At 48.7% G+C, this 19,889-nt stretch overlaps 6 protein-coding genes across 6 annotated transcripts; 2 read left to right on the forward strand and 4 right to left on the reverse strand.

Moving 5' to 3' along the window:
* Positions 1-79: 79 nt before the first annotated feature.
* L228DRAFT_248742 (hypothetical protein) lies at positions 80-1,110 on the forward strand. The gene is made up of 4 exons (XM_018332919.1): positions 80-410; positions 467-746; positions 794-964; positions 1,015-1,110. The coding sequence occupies exons 2-4, from the start codon at positions 546-548 to the stop codon at positions 1,030-1,032; spliced, it is 390 nt and encodes a 129-aa protein (XP_018186549.1). The 5' UTR covers positions 80-410; positions 467-545; the 3' UTR covers positions 1,033-1,110.
* An 890-nt stretch (positions 1,111-2,000) lies between these two features.
* On the forward strand, positions 2,001-3,776 carry L228DRAFT_262070 (dienelactone hydrolase). Its single transcript, XM_018334385.1, has 4 exons — positions 2,001-2,527; positions 2,593-2,924; positions 2,990-3,051; positions 3,117-3,776. The coding sequence occupies exons 1-4, from the start codon at positions 2,434-2,436 to the stop codon at positions 3,373-3,375; spliced, it is 747 nt and encodes a 248-aa protein (XP_018186550.1). The 5' UTR covers positions 2,001-2,433; the 3' UTR covers positions 3,376-3,776.
* Positions 3,705-4,289, reverse strand: L228DRAFT_212345 (putative methionine-R-sulfoxide reductase SelR; the record flags this gene model as incomplete). Its single annotated transcript, XM_018329939.1, has 2 exons — positions 3,705-4,075; positions 4,235-4,289. 2 exons carry the CDS (start codon positions 4,287-4,289, stop codon positions 3,705-3,707), a joined length of 426 nt encoding a protein of 141 aa, XP_018186551.1.
* Positions 4,290-5,296: 1,007 nt separating this feature from the next.
* Positions 5,297-7,000, reverse strand: L228DRAFT_269409 (hypothetical protein; the record flags this gene model as incomplete). The annotated part of the gene is made up of 2 exons (XM_018335273.1): positions 5,297-6,910; positions 6,974-7,000. The coding sequence occupies 2 exons, from the start codon at positions 6,998-7,000 to the stop codon at positions 5,297-5,299; spliced, it is 1,641 nt and encodes a 546-aa protein (XP_018186552.1).
* Positions 7,001-7,556: 556 nt separating this feature from the next.
* On the reverse strand, positions 7,557-14,050 carry L228DRAFT_248745 (hypothetical protein). Its single transcript, XM_018332920.1, has 7 exons — positions 13,445-14,050; positions 13,292-13,389; positions 12,579-13,237; positions 10,914-12,528; positions 8,361-10,865; positions 8,160-8,309; positions 7,557-8,093 (listed from the first exon to the last, which is right to left on the reverse strand). Exons 1-7 carry the CDS (start codon positions 13,720-13,722, stop codon positions 7,897-7,899), a joined length of 5,502 nt encoding a protein of 1,833 aa, XP_018186553.1. The 5' UTR covers positions 13,723-14,050; the 3' UTR covers positions 7,557-7,896.
* A 1,851-nt stretch (positions 14,051-15,901) lies between these two features.
* On the reverse strand, positions 15,902-19,168 carry L228DRAFT_239894 (hypothetical protein; the record flags this gene model as incomplete). Its single annotated transcript, XM_018331189.1, has 3 exons — positions 15,902-16,222; positions 16,289-18,884; positions 19,068-19,168. The coding sequence occupies 3 exons, from the start codon at positions 19,166-19,168 to the stop codon at positions 15,902-15,904; spliced, it is 3,018 nt and encodes a 1,005-aa protein (XP_018186554.1).
* Between the last annotated feature and the right edge of the window lie 721 nt (positions 19,169-19,889).

A 19,889-nucleotide genomic window follows, 5' to 3' on the forward strand; every position in this document is an offset into this window, starting at 1 on the left:
GAGATCGTTTCAATACTACGTAGCAGCTACCGCTCTTCTCTGGACCTCCTTCAAAGGATGAATTGTCCCTTCCCTCTGACGATGACCATATTTATACGTGCTACTGGTGTGACCTGGCAATAGTGATTTTGTGGTGAATGTCACTTCAGTCATCTATCCAAAGGCAATTCTCTTATTACCATGATTGCCTTTTCCTTGCAATCCTGTATATAAACCCTGGGAATGCATTCCGCGGAGAAGTTATGGACGAACTACAACTCAGAAATGATGATCATAATATTCAACTTCTTTTACCAAGCTTTCTGCAATTTTTCCTCGCTGGCGGGGGTCTAGCAGAGTTCATTGCGAATGCCCACAACATACACTACGACATTTGTACAGATATCTATAGTCATGCATCTGCCTACCGAGTGAGTCGTGTTCCTGGTTGTCTTCAAATTGACGGAGCCTAATTAGAAGTGCTTAGCAAATACAAAATCTAGCACTCTGGATATAACACCATCGCCATTCAACTACAATGATCTTACATAATAATCTCCGTGTCAATGGACTCTTCTCCAGCAAGAACCCTCCAGCGCCGACCGAAGAAGCTCGGTTTTAGAAGAGATAGTTACTGGTGCATAGTCACCGGCGCAGTTGAGTTATCTGTCGAACATGGAGCGATGTATGCCACAGATGAAATAGCAACGACCGAGCTTGCGCTCACCATTCTTTTCTCTCTGGGCCAATGGGACAATGATCGGAAGGTTAGTGATCTCACTTTGGGATATATGTGTTATACTGAAACGATCAGAAACAAGCAGTCGCCCAGATATTGCCGACACTGAAAAAGGGTTTCCCAAGTATGGACAGTGGGCCCACCAACGTAAATAAGCCGAAGAACCTCATGACATTGGTGAACACCGTTCATACAAAATTTGGACCTTTTTGTCTGGCATTGGAACCTGCCACATATCTGCCATTCGTATGTTGTTCCCTTCCTGTATTACAAAACATGTTTCTAAAAGTGGAAAGGAGCAGAAGACGCTGTAGGCCGTGTATCCAAAGCATGGATAGCAGAGAATGCGGGTAGCATGAACCTCTGGTCCACAAACGAAAATCTGCTCAGCCAATACATTCATGATCTGGATAGTTCATAGGCTCCAGCCAAGACTTTCCACGTGTCCAAAATTCCGTCTTTGAACATACCACAAATGTTAATCCCACCAGCACTTCTCAATGAAAATGGTAGGGTCATGGGGATTCCATCTATTGGTCACCAGAATTTGAGCGATATGCCGAAACACATAGTAGATTATCCTAGTTGGGCGAACGTTTTGGACAAGGAGCAGTAGCCAGGGCGTTTAATATATCCATCTTCACACTTGGCCTTGCATTGACATGCAGTCCGTTGGAAATTTACGCTTCTGGGCTACGGGGCTTCAGACCTGTTGATGAAGCACCTCCAAACAGGTTTTGATAAAGATTATTTCTCGAACGGGGATGGCCAGGCCATTCAGATGTGAGCAAGCATGTGCTCTGACACCAGCATGCCACTGTGCTTGACGCCTACTCGGGAGGTTTCCAGTCTATTCTTGGGTGTTACACAGCTTCATTAGCCCATCGTGAAGTCATTTCCTCAAATTAGTATATCACATTAGATCTGCGAGATAAGGTCAATTGTTTTCGCGAGATGTGACAATTAGTCAGATAATATAAACTTAGTTTGATAGAAAGTCTGATCATGCCGTTGGTTATATTGTGCAAGGGTGATTACCAAGAAGCGCCTATCGCGTCGAAATTGATGAATGAACGGGTGGAGAGCCAGATGGGCGGGAACTAGGAGATAACCACCGGACTTAAAGTTTGGCGGGCGGGTAAAATTCCGCGTGGACTTTTCCCATTTCAGCGAAATCACCCAAAATTCATCGGAAAGCGAAAGAACTGACTAGACTGTCATTTCCGCACTTCTCTCACTCAAAGCCCCCGAAATTCATAAAACCGTGTTACCTCCGTTGAGCCTCATCTCCATGCCAAAAAAAAAAGTTCAACACGGACTGCAGTACAGGATTACTGTATCTTACCATACCTAGCCACCTACAGGTCTTTCTTCAACGCCCATGTAGCACAGAGAAAATGAAGAGATCGAAAAGTGTGGGTCTTTTGAATGGTGGGGACCCTTGGCGGGGCTCACGATAACATCAATGACGAAGCCTTTCGAGCACCGGGAACGCAAATTTCCCCTAATCTCCGGTCCTTTAGCGTTCAACTTACAAATGGCTGAACGCACTGGATGGCTCGAAGATTTTATCATTTAAATTCTTCATCTACCTTAACCTTTCACTTGGCTGCAAGTTGGAGTTAGCTTTTCTCTTAGCGTCAATTCATAATTTAATTTTGCCCTTCTCGCCCTCAAAACGCAGTGCAAGCTATCATAACTAAAGAGGCATCAACATGACGTGCGAAGCTTGTCGGACCCTTCCGGTGGTGATTTCCACCGGATACTCGCCCAAGGGCAGCTATGAAAAGCTAGCCGGGCTGGAAGTCTGTACGGGGCACAGAAAACTCGAGATATGTTGCGGTTCAGTGTCCGCTGACAAGATTGTATCGCAGATGTCACTGGACCCCGAGATGCCAAGATTGGCTTGATTGATGTCTATGATATTTTTGGCATGGCGTCGCAAACCATCCAAGGCGCCGATATTCTCGCCAGCGAGCTCAATGCGATTGTTCTCGTCCCAGACTTCTTGAAGGGCGAAGCCGCAAAAAATGAATGGGTGCCGCCTAACACGGATGAGAAAATGCAGCTCTTGATGAAATTCGTCACTGAGAAAGCATCGATTCCCGAAAACACGCAAGCATTGTTGGACGTTGCAAAGGAAGCAAAGGAGACTTTCCCAACTGTCAATGCTTGGGGAACCGTTGGTCTGTGCTGGGGCGGAAAGGTGAGTAAATTTGCATGAACCTTACTCGATGGCGTACCTTGCTGAATTTATTGTGATATCAACAGGTTGTGGCCCTTATCTCGGGCGCTGGCACTCCCTTTGTTGCGACAGGACAGGTTCACCCTGGGTACGGTTATCATCAAGTGAATTTTCAATTGCAAGGACACTGAAATGCTAATACTTCCCTCATAGACGCATGGAGAAGGCAGATGCCGAGAAGATTACTGTCCCTCATATTGTTCTGGCTTCCAAGGACGAGCCTGCCGAGGCTGTGGCCGAGTACAAGGAAGTCATTGAAAAGAATGGCACTGATGGATACGTCGAGACATATGCGAACATGCACCACGGCTGGATGGGGGCGAGAGCAAATCTCGAGGACGAGGAGAACAAGAAGGAGTATCTGCGGGCATACACCCAGCTGTCCGACTTCTTCAAAAAGCACCTTAAATAAGCATGCATTCCGGCGTTGATCACAAACTTGATAGATTACACTACAAATAGAGTAACACAAGACCCCGAATTTTCCAACAACATGAGGCCCAATGCGCATATGACGCGTCTCTGCTCCCATAATCTTCAGGAAAGCTCTTGTGTCTAAGCTCATACAAACGACCACCCGTATATATAAACAAAATAAGAGTACAACACCCTCCATCAAACACGATCGAATACGCCTCTTCAACCCCGCAACAAGACGCCATCTGAACCCCACTACTCCCCAGACATTACAATCACTTTTCCCTCCTCCCGCTCTACCGCTCTACCCGCTGCGCAAAAAAATCAAGCCTTGCTCTCCGCGACGGGGTCATCCTTGTTAAACTTCAAACTGACACTATTCACACAGTGTCTCTCATCCGTCGGCGTCGGATAGCCTTCTCCCTTGAAGACATGTCCCAAATGGCCACCGCAATTCGAGCACACTATCTCCGTGCGCTCCATGCCGAACGAACTATCCACATGCCGCGTCACCGCGCCGGGCACCGCGTCGAAAAACGCAGGCCATCCGCATCCAGACTTGAACTTGTGATTCGCCTTGTACAGCGGCGCGTTGCACCCCGCGCAGTTGTACACACCGCTCGAGGGCATGTGTTTGTCGTATTCACCCGTAAAGGGCGCCTCGGTGCCTTGGTTGCGAAGGACGCGGAATTGATCTGCATTTTTTGTTAAATGTCGCGTTAGCCCAGCTGGTCATGTTTCTTTTGCTTTCCTTTCCTTCCCTTTTCGCAGATGGGTCATGGGTATTTGGGTAGAGAGTGACTACAGTCGCCACCAAGGCAAAACGCAGTTGTGTTTGGTTGGTCAATACGCACCCTTATTTAGCACGGCTTGCCACTCGGCATCGCTCTTCTGGACGGGATACGACATGTTTTTCGCGTTTGAAGAAGCCGAGCTCGAGAAAAGTGATCCGAGAAAGGGGATAGTGGGCATAGACTTGAGAATAACAGGCGTTGTTCGTGGAAAGCCAGCAGAAGAAGAAAAAGCAGTAGACCGGAGCGCAGCTCGCGAGGTGGAGAGGCTGTAGATTCGGCTGCTGGCAAAAGTGTTGAAGGTGCGGAGGACGGTTGCAAAAGACGGTACGCGCATAAGGATCCCTTGGTCGTGTTCCTTTATTTTATATTTCAAGATTGAGAAGGAAGACAGGGAAGAAGACAAGGCAGTAACAATATTTATAATAGTAGAAGATGGAGGAGGAGGAGGAGGAAACAATTTGAGGAGTTGAAGCGGAAGTGATGCAATGGAGATTTGAAATTGTCAGTGCTTTGCCACACAACAAAGCTCAACCAAGCTTCAACTGATAAAGTAAACTTGTACAAAGCCCCTTTTTTAATAGATTTTTCTGGAATGTATGAATCTAGTGAGATTATTTGTATTTATTTTGTGTGGCAATGTAATTCTACAGGAATTGCTGCATTTTGTCCTTTTTTTGACTTAATCTAGAGATCGCTAACAAATGATGACATCGTCGATAAGCTCTGATCGGGTAATCTATAAGTTACAAGATGCGCAACACGACCAATTGGTCCGACTAAGCGACGTCAGAAGTCTAACATTTGTCAGGTTATTGCACGCCTCTCAGGCAATCATTCCAAATACCTATCAGCAGATATTTTTACCCAATGATACATGGCTCATAAGGGCCGAAATAATATTATCCAGCTCCAGTCGTAAGAAATAGTTCAGTTCGGCTGAACCCCAAGTTCTTGAATCCGTACATCTAAGCGTGATAATCCCAAACGCCCATCGCCAATGCCATAATTTATCCATCAATTCGTAATTCCTGAGTTGACCGGTGATGCGAAGCAGGAAAGTAATACACAAGATATTAAAATGATCGGTTGTCTATGAGAACGGTCTCTGAAACATGAGCCGATTCAGCGTGTTCTTGCCACTCCAGTGACAACCATGATTCCTTCACCAAACTCGACTTTCCAACCTTCTCGGATCAGCATTCGACCAACCGCAGGACCCAGCCTGCCTCGTCCTCCTTCGCTGTGATATCCAACGCCGGTAATGATGCGATACCCTCTGCCAATGCCAGATCTTCCGTCTATCCGCGCTTCGCCTAGGCCGGCCCACCAACTGGTGACTTTTTCTCTCGTTATCCTGATTGCGTCTTTTACATTAACTCCGTGAAGGTCCAATTCAGTGCTGCTGGACTGTGCATCCACCAGGGCTTCCGCCGCAGCTGCATCATATCTTTTCACTTTGGTGTCATAGTCTCGTCCGAGGCTGCTATAATATGCCGCAGCTGCTCCCATTAAGGGATCGGATCGCGATTTGCGATATGCTACAGAAGCTTGGCCGAAAGCCTTATGCCGAGCAACTTCGTATGAGGTGGCCAATGTGTTCGCTGTCGAAAGATCAACATTTGGGCTAGGAACAACTGTGGGCGTTGAGGATCCGGAGGATGATAGATTGATAGGAGCGTATTGTGTAATGATTTTGAGTCCGCCTCCAGCGTCGTTTGTCGATTTTGAGGTCGCTGCCCGTGCGAGCTCGTGGGCTGCAGCAGTAGATGGATGTGTTATTCGGACTAATGCCAAGAGCTGCTCCGGCGATAGAGCAGGGAATTCTTCTCCAAGTTCGATTGCGTTGGACTCCAAAATCACGTTCTCTGAACTGCTGCTAGGATTATTCTCAAGCTCAGAATCCAAGATTGCAATAATAGCAACCTGGAGGGATGCTCCGTTTTTGTGGTATATTGAGGCCACGGTCTTGGGAGAGATGGAGACACGGCTAGCAATAAAATCAATATGCGTCTTGGCCATCTCCCATCGGCTATGGGGCGAAGGGGATGTCTCCCCGGACGAGACTGCAGGAGAAAAGCGAGGTCTTCTATTTTCCTTGTTGTCGAAGCGAGCCTTGTTTTTCTTCTTCTTGCTCCTCGTCTTTGGCCCAAAAGCAAGATCGTCGTCATCCGCGAAACCATCGACCCCTTTCGACCTTATGGGGCCCTCCGGGTTAGTCTGTTGCTCTTCAAAAAAGACCTGATTGAGTAAATCCTCCACGGCTCGGTCAAAGTTGTCATTTGTCTTCTTCAATGCGAAAGATATGGAAAATTCCGACAAGGCAGGAAACATCTCACGCAGAAGGCTTATCTTGCTCTGGGGGTCCAAGCTTTGTAGAGCCCGACTGGTGCTAGAATTTCCAATGCCGGTATCTACCTCAGAGCCATTGAGGCATAGGGATGAGACAGATCGGGATACGCTGGTCAAGTCTGTCTCGCCCGCTCTCGAACACACATCACCGCTCTCTGCTCTGGAACGCGTCTGTTCGGAGTTGCCATTTTCTGGTGTAACCTCTTGCTCGAGCAGAGCACCGCTGCTCCCTGAAGGATCAAAATCCGTGTTTTCTTCCAGTAAGGCGGACTGTTTCAGCACTTCTAACGTTCCCCGTACCTCGTCAAGAGCGGCTTCATAGGATAAATCATAATCGGAAACGATCGCAGAGAAGAGTGCAGAGTCGATCGGCGGACAGTACTCTTTCTAGATCCCAGCAAATCGTCATTACCAACTGAAACCTATAAAGGACGGATAGGTAAGTCATACCTCTAGGGTCGCAATAATCTCAGCCATGCTCAATTATGTTCTCGGTGACGGCGCAAAACGTTCTCCCGATTCTTATCATAATCGACAGGATGAGACACTAATATTCTGAAAGACACTACACGAAAGTTCTGCAAACCAGCAGATGTTTGTTGTTAAACAGAAGTGTCTCCAAGAAAAGAGGCTTTGGGGAACCCGTGTAACAGTGCGCTGGCGAATTGAAGTCGCTAGTACATAGTCTCTGACGCACGCGACGTCAGTAGAGCAAAGTTGAATGGGTCATAGACGGATATCGCTGCGGCTAAATCCGTCCCTTTCACTCACGCCGCGCACAACGCCTGAAAGCAAACGCCAACCTGCTGCTTACTACAGGTATGTATGTTTGTGTTCTCCTTAGGCCATATTACTGCCTGTAACGAAAACCTTCCTTAAAATTCGAAATACTTGCTTCAGATGAGTTTGACATAAAAAAGAAAAGCTCTCGGACAAAAAATCAAAAGAAATTAATTATTATACCTCGTCGATAAAGGTAATCCATGCTGACAGTGTATGAATCACTACTTGTAAAAAAGATTTTTGTGGTTCAAGTGGGACAGATTTGAAAGCTAGATAAATTATATTGAGCCCGAGACCTTACGCCTTCCATCTACAGCTATGCATCGATGATTCAAGAAAGAGAGTAAGAGAATATGTATTCCAGCTACAAGAAAGCCCATGTAGTTCCGATGGTATAGAGAGGCATTGGTTCCATCAATACTTCAGATAAATAACACACAACCTCTCAGCTCCCGCAGAAAACCCCGGCAATTTGCAATCAGACGCCGACATATGATAGACCAGCGGGTGTGGAATTGGTAAGAATGCTAGAACGAGAATTTGAGGGATATATTAGTCCCTGTGCAGCGTTTTCAGGGTCATGATATTGTTCAAGATAAGTGGAAGGCGCCTTGGCCTTCCTTTACCGCAACATTGAGCTTTTGGCGCAAGGTATCCAGGGTAGTATAGTCTGGTAACTTGAGGTAGTTGACGCAAGTCATAACGCTTGGGAGATAATCGTCCGAAGTGTACGGGGGTTCGCTCGGCTTGCAGACGACGGTAAACATCGGGGTTAGGCTCTTAAATCCTAGATAGTACAAGTCTGCGTTAATACCTACTCTTAAAATATCATGGAGTCCGAGGATAAAAATACCTCCTATTGGCAGCTTCGGGCTCCCAGTAACAAATTGAAGGAAGTCGCGCCTCTCCGGGATGGACATCTCACTCATGGCTTGCAACAGATTCCGAACACTTTTACTGTCCATATTATAGCCGTGATCGGCTTTGATAGAATCAGTCAAAGCTGGAAGCAATGTTAGCGTTAGCCCAACTTCTAAAGTGACTGCAAACGTACTCTCGAGTGACCAATCTTCCTCCACCCGACCAAACAGCATCACAAGCTCTCCAGGGGTAAAGGCGCTCAGAGCTGAATAAGGAAACACCTGGGAGAACCCCGTTGTAAACGCTTTCACTTGCTTCTGTACACCGCTTCCGAGGGTAAGGTCAATGACCCGCTCCACGTACTGCCCCACATTCTCTATGGTGACTGGTACATTTGATCCATTCGGAATCAACTCAATCGACGGATAACCGGGGAGGGTAAAATCGAGTTCTAAATCCTCCACTCGAGCGCCGTGAACCCTGACATTTGCGACTGCTCGAGCCTTTTGCCCTGGGTCAAACGTTTGATCTTCGTCAATCTTTCTCTTCTCAGTCATGAACTGTTTGAACAGTTTCAAGGATTTTGCTAGGTCGTCATCTACTGTTTTCACGGCTCCAAGCGAGGGGACCACGGTAACGGGACCGTCTCCAACCCGGAAGAAAGTTGGATTAAAAGAGACATCGATGATGCGAGAATCTAGCATGGATCGTGCCACAAACTTGCCCAGCATTTTAAAGAGATGAAGCACTCTTCTGCCATTTTCAGAGTCCGCTTGCTTTTCGCTCATCGGTGCCGGAAATAGTCCCTTCTTCCCAAAGGCATACTCATCTCGACTTGCGGATTCGTTCTCTCGCCAAAGTTTCAATTTCTTCTTTGAGAACTCTTTAGAAACAGTTGAGTAGAATTCCAAAGTTGGCCCAAGCCCAGTGCCAACCTCTTCAAAGTATTCGACTTCGAGGATGCTTGGGGATGCGCCGTAGAGCTCCATGACTTTGATGGCAGACTCGAGGATGCGCGTCCTTGAGATGCGGACTTTTTGCCGTTGTAGCCTGCCAAGGAAAGGACGCTCATCCCGATGACGGTCCTGCCTTGAGTCGTTCGATTGGACATTCTGCCACCTTGTCATTGAGCGAGAGTACCCAAACGAGGTTGACTGTAGAAACAGATGCCTCGTCTCAAATGGAAAGAGGAAAGGGTAAAGACGAGCAAGGTCCTCGCTCCAGCTCGGAAGACAATTGCTGGCGACGATAAGAGGCTCTTCAAGTTGCCTATTCAACTTTGCAGTGAGTTTTGTGTTTACGAACTGCGCAAGCGGTTCAGCGTTGAGGCTCAAGGCTTTCTTGTTCTCGGCAAGCACATCGTCCAGATTCGCATTCAATGCGTGGAGGATGTTCAGCAGACGTAAAATTGATGATGTGATTGGGTTTTTGTCCAGAGACAGAGGCAAGCCGGAGGCTTGTGGAGGGGATACTGATTCTGGAGGAGGGGTCAAGGAACTCGGCTCTGGTGGAGGAGGTCCTGGAACGCGCCTAAATCTGACGGGATGAACCGCAGACCACACCGTTCGAGCAGATGACTCGTCACTTTGCGGCTTGTTGAAGTGGACGGCACGATAGATGGTGGTCTCATTTGAGATTGACTGGCCATCAATGGTGAATTCTATATGCCAGTCTTGTGGCGTCGCCTGGATTGCAGCAGCATACGACATTGGCCGAGCTGTCGGGGTGAGATTTGGTGTACGGGGTGTTTGAGCCTGGTTCGGAAGGGAAGGAGCTGTAGTAGATGAAGTTCCGCTGGTCCGAGAAGGCGTGGCAACACGAGCACCATCTTCTTTGCGTGCAGTAACCTTTCCCGTAGAGCCAAGTTCCATATTGATGGCAGAAGGGTCGGAAGGCTCATCATCGTCATCACCCAAATCTTCACCAAAGTCATCAACTATTGCATCTAGAGCGCTGCTCTCGTCCAATTCATTCTCCTCATCTGTGAGTTGCGTCTCGTCCGCACACTCCAAGGGGTCCCTGACGTCGTCTGAATCAGGTGGAGGCCTTGGGACTGCGGGAGAGCTCGTTTGATCTTTCTGCTTGCGCGAGGACCGACGCGGACCCGACAATTTTTCTTGCTGTTCTGATGTCATCTGCCCACTAGCGCCCTTAGTCTTCATCTTGGAGCTCTTTCGCGAGCTTCGTGGCGGTGCCGCAGACCCAGATAGACTTGGATCGGAACGGTTTGTATCGGCACCCATCCGATCTCCAGGGTTTGTAAGCCCTGCTGCGGCAGCGAAAGCTGCCAACGCCCCTGAAACGCCGTCCCGGTTTCTGAGCATGCGCGATCGCTCCGGTAGACTAATTCTAGGACGAAGATAATCGTCAAGAGCTTTGAAGGTCGCAATAGCATGGATTGAGACCATTATATTTCTATAGGGTCGCGGAACCTCGGACTCATCATCCGCAACCAACTTGAGCCGAATTTGCTTGGCTAGCATTGATGCTGCACTGCTTTTATTGCTGTCAAATGAATTTTGGTGCACGGTGATGACTTCGAAATGTTCTGCACGGCTTAGCAGAATTTGAAGCTTGTGCACAAGAATGCTAAACGGGGTCGCCGGGGAGCTTGTGCTTGAGGTCCTCATTTTAGTTCGCTTGGCAGAGTTCATGAAGACCTCAAGAAAGGTGGCTCTGGCTTCGTTGCTGGCTTGTTCTGCAACCTCATTAATATCAAAAAGGGAAAAGTCTTTGATCCACATACCATCAGGGTTACTGAATACCTCCAAAAGCACCTGTACAATATCTGAGCTTAATAGCTCGGAGCTTGTAATGCTTTCTAGGGCATCGCCATCAAAATAATGAGCAAGGCGGTGGAACAGTTCGAGGCCGTTAGACGCGCTCTTCCCTAAATAGCGCTGTTTTATATCTTGGGCAAGGCTTTGCAAGTCATTCAAGATATTGGTTGCTTTACCTCGCATGTCCGTGCTAGTATGGTCTTCATGTGCTTCTAGGAATTTCCTGGCACGGAAACGTATAAGATCTTCTGTAGATGAGGAGTCGGAAGAGATTGGGAAATCGTCATCAGAGGATGATGGCGAGCTTGGAGAGAGCGACATGTCTTCATTCAAATCATCATGCTCGTCATCTTCTATGTCGTCGTCGGACAGACCGTGATCCTCTTCGGTATGATGCTTCAAGCTGGGTGTTGAAACAGGCTCAGCCGGTCGACTGGCCGGGTTTCGATTTTCGGATTTTATAGTTACCGATTTATCGTCTTCCTTGGCGGGAGTGCTAGCCGCAAGCTTGGAAATTTCTGCGATTACACCTTCTCGATAGAATTGGTAGCGATAAATTGGCTCAAGTCGTTTTAAAAGAATCTCTGCGGCTTGAAGAGCAAAGGTGACAAGGGTGAGGTGATCTTTTTGAGAAAGTATTGAAGCAAGAAACGAAGCATAGGGCACATTGCGAAGCGATTCCTTCAGGATGTCTGATTCAAAGTTCGAGAGCATCTTCAACTGAGCAGTGAGCACTTTTTGCCGCACATTGAGATTGACAGTGCTCGAATAAGCATCGGTCAATGTCGGCAACAGGATGGTAGCGAACCTCCTGAGCTCACTTTTGCATGATTGCAGAAGATGAATACGCTTCTCGTTGGGAGATTGTTTTCGCGACCGGGAGGAACGCGATGCGGCAATGATTTGAACCCCGAGGTAGCGATCCTCGTCCTGGTCAACGGGAAAAGAAAGACTATCTTGCTGCAGACCTGGTAAGAGCTCGCAGATCACATTCAGCGTTTCGAAGACTTGTTCACGGGGTCTGTGGATCAAAGCTTGCATGATGACAACACTATCAATCTTCGAGGCCACGTCTTCCGTGCCATTGGGCGGTGAGACGCCAGTAAGGATTTGGTAAATCGTGTCTACGATATTCATCTTGAATAGTTCCGCAGAGAGCGCCGGACTCGCTCGGGCCGTTATCGCCAAGACACGAAGAAATTGAGTATGGATGTTTGGACCAATAAGGTTTGTGGCTCCTGGAAGGAGGAGGCGCAAAACAGCTCTAAGCAAGTCGGTGCTGATGAGCTCTTCTAGCTTGTCATGGCTATTTCTGAAGCTCTCCACGACTCGTGACACGCAAAGACAGCCTTGCTCGACAACTTTCTGGTCGCTGCTGCTCAAAACATTAAGTAAGATTGGCATCACATCGCGGATGACCGGGAAAGAGTCCTCGGGAATGTTCCTGCAGCAATTTGCGGCTGTTGTGACTGCCGTACGCTGGGTGCTAGTAGCAAAGAAATCCAGATAGGTCAAGCAGGCAGTGAGGCCGCCTTCTCGAACGATGGAGCCTGGGAATTCAACGGAGATTTTTTCAAGGGTCTGCAAGGTGTAAGCACGAAATCCAGTCAACGTTTCAAAAGCAACCTTACACTAAGCGCTTGTTCCGCGAGGTCAATGAAGTTAATCTCCAGCAATTTTTGGCAGAGGACGGGAACAGCGCCGCAGTACACTACATTGGCCGTCGATGAGGGCAAAGCCTCCATGAGATTAGCGATACATCGGCACGCAAGTAACATGATTTCAGGATTCTCTTCTCCAAAATCATTCGGCTGCATTAAGGCAACCAGCTCCTTGACAAATTGGTCAGGAGAAAAGTGGCCAGATAGGTTGTCCTCCGTCGAGACGAGAAAGATTTCGGACAATTCCTGCAACGCAATCAGTTGTACCGAAGGATCATCCTTTTCCCTCAAGTTATTAAGTATATCCCTGAAGCGAGCGGATGTCCCAGACATCATGCCGGTGAGCGCCCTCAGCGTGCTTGATAGACCGAGGGCAGCACCTGCTCCTCCAAGATAACCGCTGCCAAAAGGATCATCTTCATCTCCATCTTCATCATCGTCCTCCTCTGTATAATCTCTTGCAATCTGATCCTCGTCCTCCTCGTCGCTGAGATCTTCCTCTGCTGGGTCGTCATCGTCACTTGGCGGTTGAATTGCATGTTCCTCATCTCTCATGGTCACATCATTGTCTCGCTTGCTACCTGATCTTCTCGTGCGTCTGCTTCCAGAGGCCGTCGATGTTGAATCATCTATATGTTGATTAGTCTGAAATGGAATATTTTACACAGTTGATAATGGCGTACCTTGAGCGTTCTTTCTGCTACGATTTGACTTTCGCCTAGATGAGTTTGAAGCCGCTGCCGATGGCTTGGCAGAGTCATTCGAGGGCCCAGCCGGCGTACTGTCATGCTTGTCAATTTATTTATTTTGCCACACAACGAGTTTTGGAAACGAACCTAGAGCTCGACATTGCCGTAGTATTGTTCCCCCTCTTCCTTCGATTCGCCGGAGCGGCTCTTGATGGGGTTTCGGTCGTAGTCTTCCGTCGTTTTGTCTTTCGGGGAGGGGAAGCGGGAACAGGCTCCGGTGGTTCTTCTGTTGTCTGATCTTGAGCGGCCGCAGCCTTTCGTTTGCGTGCTTGAGGGCGGGCGTTCGTCACCGACGGTTGACTAGCAGTAGATTGGGCGGATTCTGCTGCAAGTCTCGCTGAGGAGCGAGTGACTCTGGACGACATGAGAATCTATCTCCACTCAAAGCTCCCGGCACCCATTTAGATGGTTCACAGCGGAGGCCGATCAACGACGTGTCTGTTGAAGCTGTCACGGATAATATGCCCAAGGACAAAAAGAGCTTCCGCTGATATGGGACGAGGCACGGAGGGGATTCTTCAAAATGAAAGATCAACAAGGTGAGCTATAGTGTACCTCTAAGGTATCGAAGATTTCAAGAAATTATCTCGACAGAACAGTGAGGGTGGACAGAGTAGTGAATGGTCCAGAGCGTCGGCCGAATCGGTGGAAATGTAGTGGAAGGAGCACTTCGCTTGGCTTGACGAACGGATCTCTCCATAAGATAGGTAAGGTACAGTTGTTCTCAGTTCACGGGGCCGCCATGATCACCTGCCTCATCCGAATTCAAGTGGCGATTTCAAATGAAAAATTGAAAATTAGGTGAGGTAAAGTGTGCGAGTGAGGAATCCGGATTGGAACGGCAATGGGGACAAGATTGAGATGCGGTGATTTAACACGCATGTCCTTACCGCCGTCTCCGTTGAGTCAGTAGACGGTGAGGAGAGAGGTGTCCCCGTTATACCCAATTTGATTACTTTAGCGGATAATACGCAGTCAACTGCCGACGGCGCACCAAGGCCCTTAAGGTATCCGTACACACTATTATGGTAGATTACGGCTTGTAGCGGCGATAGCGGGGAACAAGGCTCCGGGGAAGCCTAAGATGGTTTAGTCTTTGTCCGCAGTGGCTGATCACATCAGAGCAAGTGCCTGAATTCGTTTTGTTCGCCGAAGGCAGGCCGGATTAAGCATCTTTTTGTGTGGTGTCCTCCAGATTCATCAGTGATACTTAGAGCACCTGGATGTTAGGGATATGATTAATTCAGTAATAATGGACATAAAAATTGCCATCACATGAATGAGGTGGAGCAGCAGAACATGGTACTCTTGGTGGAAATGTTTTGACCCGAAATGCTGTCTGAAAGAACAATGCTTCAGAAGTATTATCATCAAAGCCTCAAATATTACCTGGTGCATCACTCGTGCCTGATGGTCCATTTATGCAATATAACGCCTCGTCAATCCATCTTCGTCAGTGAATATCTTGCTTTTAGTGTGGCACATCATGGTCACGATCAGATCTCGTCAACTCGATGTTTCACCATATGTCAAATTTCACGGTGGGCCAATCCTTTATTTGATCAAAGCCACATTAGCATGATTCGAGTGACAATTAGCGTCCACAGTTTATATTTTGAACTGCGACTATACTGTGTTTTTGTGTAGCCAAGACAAACATTTGTGTTCTGTGCACCATGACCGAAGAAATTTAGATACTGGCAATGATGCAACTAATTCAATGACACAACGCCATGTGACGTGATAACCATGATGCAGTCAAGGTAAATTGAGGGTGAACCAGAACTATGAAAGGCAAGGAAGCGCGAACGTGGAAATGAGAGAAGTGCAAACAGGCGCGCGCGCACGCTTGCACGCAAGAAGTCGAATCGGGAAGGCGCGTAAGCAGGGAGAGAGAGAAAAGAGATAACAATATTCAGATCCTTTATCGCTATGCATATGCACAAGAGAGAAACGTTGAAAAGAATTAGAAAGTAATCTCTTTAAAGGCCGAAAGAGTAGGGCGATGCAGGTTGCAGCGGCGCTATCCGGAAGGAGTGCAATGAGCTTTTGAAGCAAAGAACATGGAAAAAGGAAAGTCCAAGAAAAAGAATGTCCCCTGAGTTGCTCAGCCTGAAGAAGACCTGCTTTCGCGACTAGAAAAGAGACTGTAAGATAAAAGCCGGACCATCCCGAGCAAGTAGCTCATTAGATGACAGCCTTAGCTGAGAGTTCTTGCGGTTCTCGTAGATGAAAGAATCAGAAGGAAATATGCCCTCCGGTCTCAGTCAAGCAGAGTCCTTCGAAGTGATCAGAGAAATGAAGTCCTAAATTACAAGTAGGGAAGTATAACTGGAATCTTCCCTGCTGCTGCTTGCAAGAAACGAACAAGGATAATTGAAGAGTTCTCCACATTTGTGCTCCGCTTTTATCCTTTCCATTCCATGCAACATAGCCCGAACGACAGGCCTCGGCTACACTTGTAGTCGGCATGCCGATGCGTCGAGGCAAGGAAAACGTAGACGTTTTATTTCATTTATTTTGGGAAATCCAAGAAGACTAGGATCACCACATATCGTCATCGTTATCACCCTCATCCTCTCGGGACAAATTAGGGTTATTTAGCACGGGTGCTTGATATTGATGGTAGTATTGTTGTTGCGGGTAATGCTGCTGTTGAGCGTCGCTACCGCCCTGGTAGTATTGCTCGTATCCTGCTTGCCCATCGGCATTATTATGTCGTGAAGCGCGGGATTGCGGTCGTGGCCAGTCATCTTGCCCTTGATGTTGCTGTTGCTCTTGGGGATGTTGATGTTGGCTATGGTGATCGTATTCGTACGCTTGTGAGTCCTCTGCATAGTCTCCTCCGCCACCGTACCCTGAAGTCTGCGATGAGTTAGTTGATTGAGTAGATGATGAGAAAGACTAGGCGGGAAGGGAATGGGTCCTGACCTCTGGATAACCTTGGTATTGATAATGTCCCGCTTTTTGTTGCTGCTGCTGCTGCTGCAATAAGAGTTGCTGCTGTTCTTGTTCCCGTTTGGCCTTTTCTTGTTGCAACTGTTGCTGTTTCCGCTGCGCGGGCGATTGAGGAACTTGCACGTGAGGGTGCATTTGCTGAACCTTTGCAAGGTATGAATACATGAAATTCGAAAGCAAAACTTGCGAATAGAGAGCTCGCCGGGGATTCGCCAGCTTGATATGCGCCATACGATAGATTGCTCGCTCCTCGAGGATGGAGAAGCGAGTCCAGTTGTAATCGACATCAGGTCGAAGGGGCTTGTACGGGATTTCCGGAGACTGTGCACGGAGAGAATTGCTCTTTTTGCTGGTCGATTCACGGTCTCCCTTCTTCTTGCTGCCTCCGAAAAGGGATGAGAAAAGGCCGGATTCCTTTTCCTTTTTAGCATCGCCCGAAGTCTTTCTGGTGCTCTCCTTTTTGCGCTCCTCATCTAACTTGATACTTTCCCGGTCTAGAACAAGACTTTCACGTCCGCGACCACCATCGATTGAGGTTTGAAGGACGTCCAGGCGAGTATTCTCATGCGGTCGTTCAGAGGATCGACTATGCTTCCCTTTAGAACGTTTATACGCTTCTTTCTCCTCCTTCTTCTCTTCTTTCTTCTCTCGTTCTCTCTCTTTGTCCCTTTCCTTGTCCTTCTCCTTCTCCTCACTGCCAAGTAACCAACCCCAGCTCGATTTCCGTGGCGTGTCGCCGCTCTCTTTGTCCTTCTTTTTCTTGTCTGTCTTCTTTTCCTCGGCAAAGGTTGGGATAAAAGACAGACTATCTGTTCTAGTAGAATTACCAGGAAGCGGCGAGGGATTGGCGGCCATTTCCTTCAGAGTCTGGGTGGGAGGAGTTTTTGATGAAACTGAAGAAGTGCGAGGGGGCGGCGCCCGCACTGGCGACTGTACTGGTGAAGGAGAAGGGCGTGAGAGAGCGGGTGGGCCGGCAGATTCCTGTGGCCGTTCGAAAGATGAGGAGCGCTTAGGGTGTTGGTCGTTCTGGACATCCTCTTCTGGCGGGGGTGTCTCAACGATACGAGGAATTGCCTCATTGGAACTCGGCGGGGACACGCTGGGCTGGTTGCCATGAGAGTCAGGAAGCTTCTCTTCAGGGTGGCCTTGCACTATCAGCGCCTGCGCTTCCTTCGTTTCGTCCAAAGATTTCCGAGGAAGCTTTTGCGATTCGTCCTCCAACGTGGGACCAGAAGTTGCTTCGGGTCCTGACACGTTCCGCCGAGGTGCAACAGGTGCCTGCGCCGATGCATCAGCTTTGGCCCGAGCGCCGGGAGAAGGGTCGGTCTGTGCTCTTGAAAGCTTGAGATCGTTGGAGCTGCTTGCAGTAGCCAAAGGCGAAGATGGAGACGGCTCCTCGGCGCCTACACGTGCGGCCCGTTTGGAGAGAGGCACTCTTTCGCCCTTTCGTAAACTGCCCCTTCCATAAGCGGTTCGTGTCGACCTTCTCAAAGAGTGTCCCAGCGGCGCGGCTAGGATTGGCCTATCTTCACTGATCGGTACTTCTGTGCTTTCGGCATCACCACGGTTCTCCGAGTCCAAGCTCAATCGTCGCATGAGATTTGATGGATCACCGACAAGCTCTTCCAGATCTTGAAGACGAGAGATCGAAGAGGTCCGAGCTGGTTGGCTAGACAAGGATCTTTTCCTTTCAAGCCTTTCAGCGCCATCGGTATACCCCTCTCCTCCTTGACCGCCAGAATTATCGATTTGCCGGGACAGCATCGATTTCTTTCTTCGAAGTCCACCGGCCGAGCCAGCCCGTTGGAAGCCTTCGGGGGACAGTGAGTTTTCTCCGCTACGTCGCTTGATCTGATCCACTCTTTTCTCGAGAAACGACTTGAATTCCTTGGGCGCCAGCTCAGGGTGCACTCGCGCAGGGACCCAGAAGAGCGTGGAAGCATCATCCTCGTCCATCGAAGGCCTAGGGGCGAGTGATGGCACAGACTGACCAGTATTGAAGGATGGAAGATCGGGATCGCCGTCTCCAGTTGCATCCATCGACATACGCCGGAGAGCCTGGAGATTGCTAAGCTCCTGCGCAACGGCGGCCGGGTTGGATTCGTAGTCAATGTTATTCAGAGGAAACTGCGCGGTAGCTGTTTCGGACGGTCGCCGGGACGCCGCGGGCGATGGGGAATGCGAACTGCCATTCGAACCACCTGAGAGGCTCCTCTCGACAGGCATCTTACCCGAAGCCTCCATCGGAGCGGGTCGCCGTTCATTTGACACTATCCTCGTTAATGGCGGTCGTGGGCTCGTGTTTCGTGACGTCTCGGCTGACGCGCTTGGGTTAAGGTCCAGAGTCTCGCCAAACTGTGATGCGATAAAGCTCAATGGCCTCGATTCGCGCCTATCATAGTCGTTGTAGCCATACAAATCGCCAATCGCTTCGGTAACATGATGGTTTTCGTCACTTATCGAGAGATGCGGTGAGTGACCCTGGCGGTACTGGCGACTGTCGCCAGAGTCTCGGATAGTTGATGAAGCCTGCGTATAGAAAGAGCGTGGGACGTCAGCGTCGGTTTCCCTATTCGATTCCAAGGCAAGGAGTGAGAAGACAGCGTCTCAGAGTTTTGGTTTCAGCCACTTTCAGTGCATGTGCAACCTGCTATCACCCCGCTCAGCTGCCTGCGGATGCAGTCCGAGCCAGGGTTGCAAGCAGCATGCAGGAAATAACACTCTTTGGAGTTGGTTGAAAAAGGGCACAAACCTGCATGGATTCTGTGTCTGCCCTGATAGAGGGTAATCCGCGTTGAAGGCCCGACTCCGAAGGAGCGACAACTGAGGCGTTTCGGAGAATGACGCGATCATCGAAACATTAGGTTAGATTAGGTACAATGAAGTGAGCCGAATAGTTCTGAAAATAAAGAGAAGTCCGAAAGGAAATGGAAAATTGATCAGACAGAAAGTAGGGAGTATACCGGGGGTGGGTTTGTTTCAATAATGTGGTAGTTCCCTCTGAAGAGGCCAGGACCGGGTGAGGTTCGCTCGTCTAGTGAGAATGCACGGTCATTGGACCAACCCGAGCGGTGCTTATTTCACAAGATGGATGGATGCATCCAATTCTTTTCGCGGCAGATGATCCCTCTACGCGCAGTATCTTCCTCTACTTGGTAGCCATACGAGATGAATAGCCTTGTTATCGATTTTTATCTAAAAGAAAAAACCATTTATAATTTTTGGGGTTGATTATAGACCCCGGCGGGCAGCAAGTAGTATTACAAAGCACATATCGGTACAGGGGAGACGTTTTACGCCAGAACCACGCAACAGGCAAAATGGCCTACCGAATACTGAGCACCAGGAACGAAAGTTACACTAATCTTTCAGGTGGGCAATCATTTCTATTGACAAGCTGCGACCTTTTAGTTTGTGAACGCCGTCTTCTGTAGCATGCAACTCCCATGGGCGCGGTAAAATAGCGTCAGGAGCAGAATACGTCCTCGCCGACTACCAATGTGCGAATCGAACCCGCGAAAGAGCGAGCAAAAGGCTGCAAGTTAATCGTAAGCGCTTCTGTCCTGAAAAGGCT

The sequence above is a fragment of the Xylona heveae genome (genome assembly GCF_001619985.1).
Source record: "Xylona heveae TC161 unplaced genomic scaffold L228scaffold_8, whole genome shotgun sequence".
Taxonomy (NCBI): Eukaryota; Fungi; Ascomycota; class Xylonomycetes; order Xylonales; family Xylonaceae; genus Xylona; species Xylona heveae.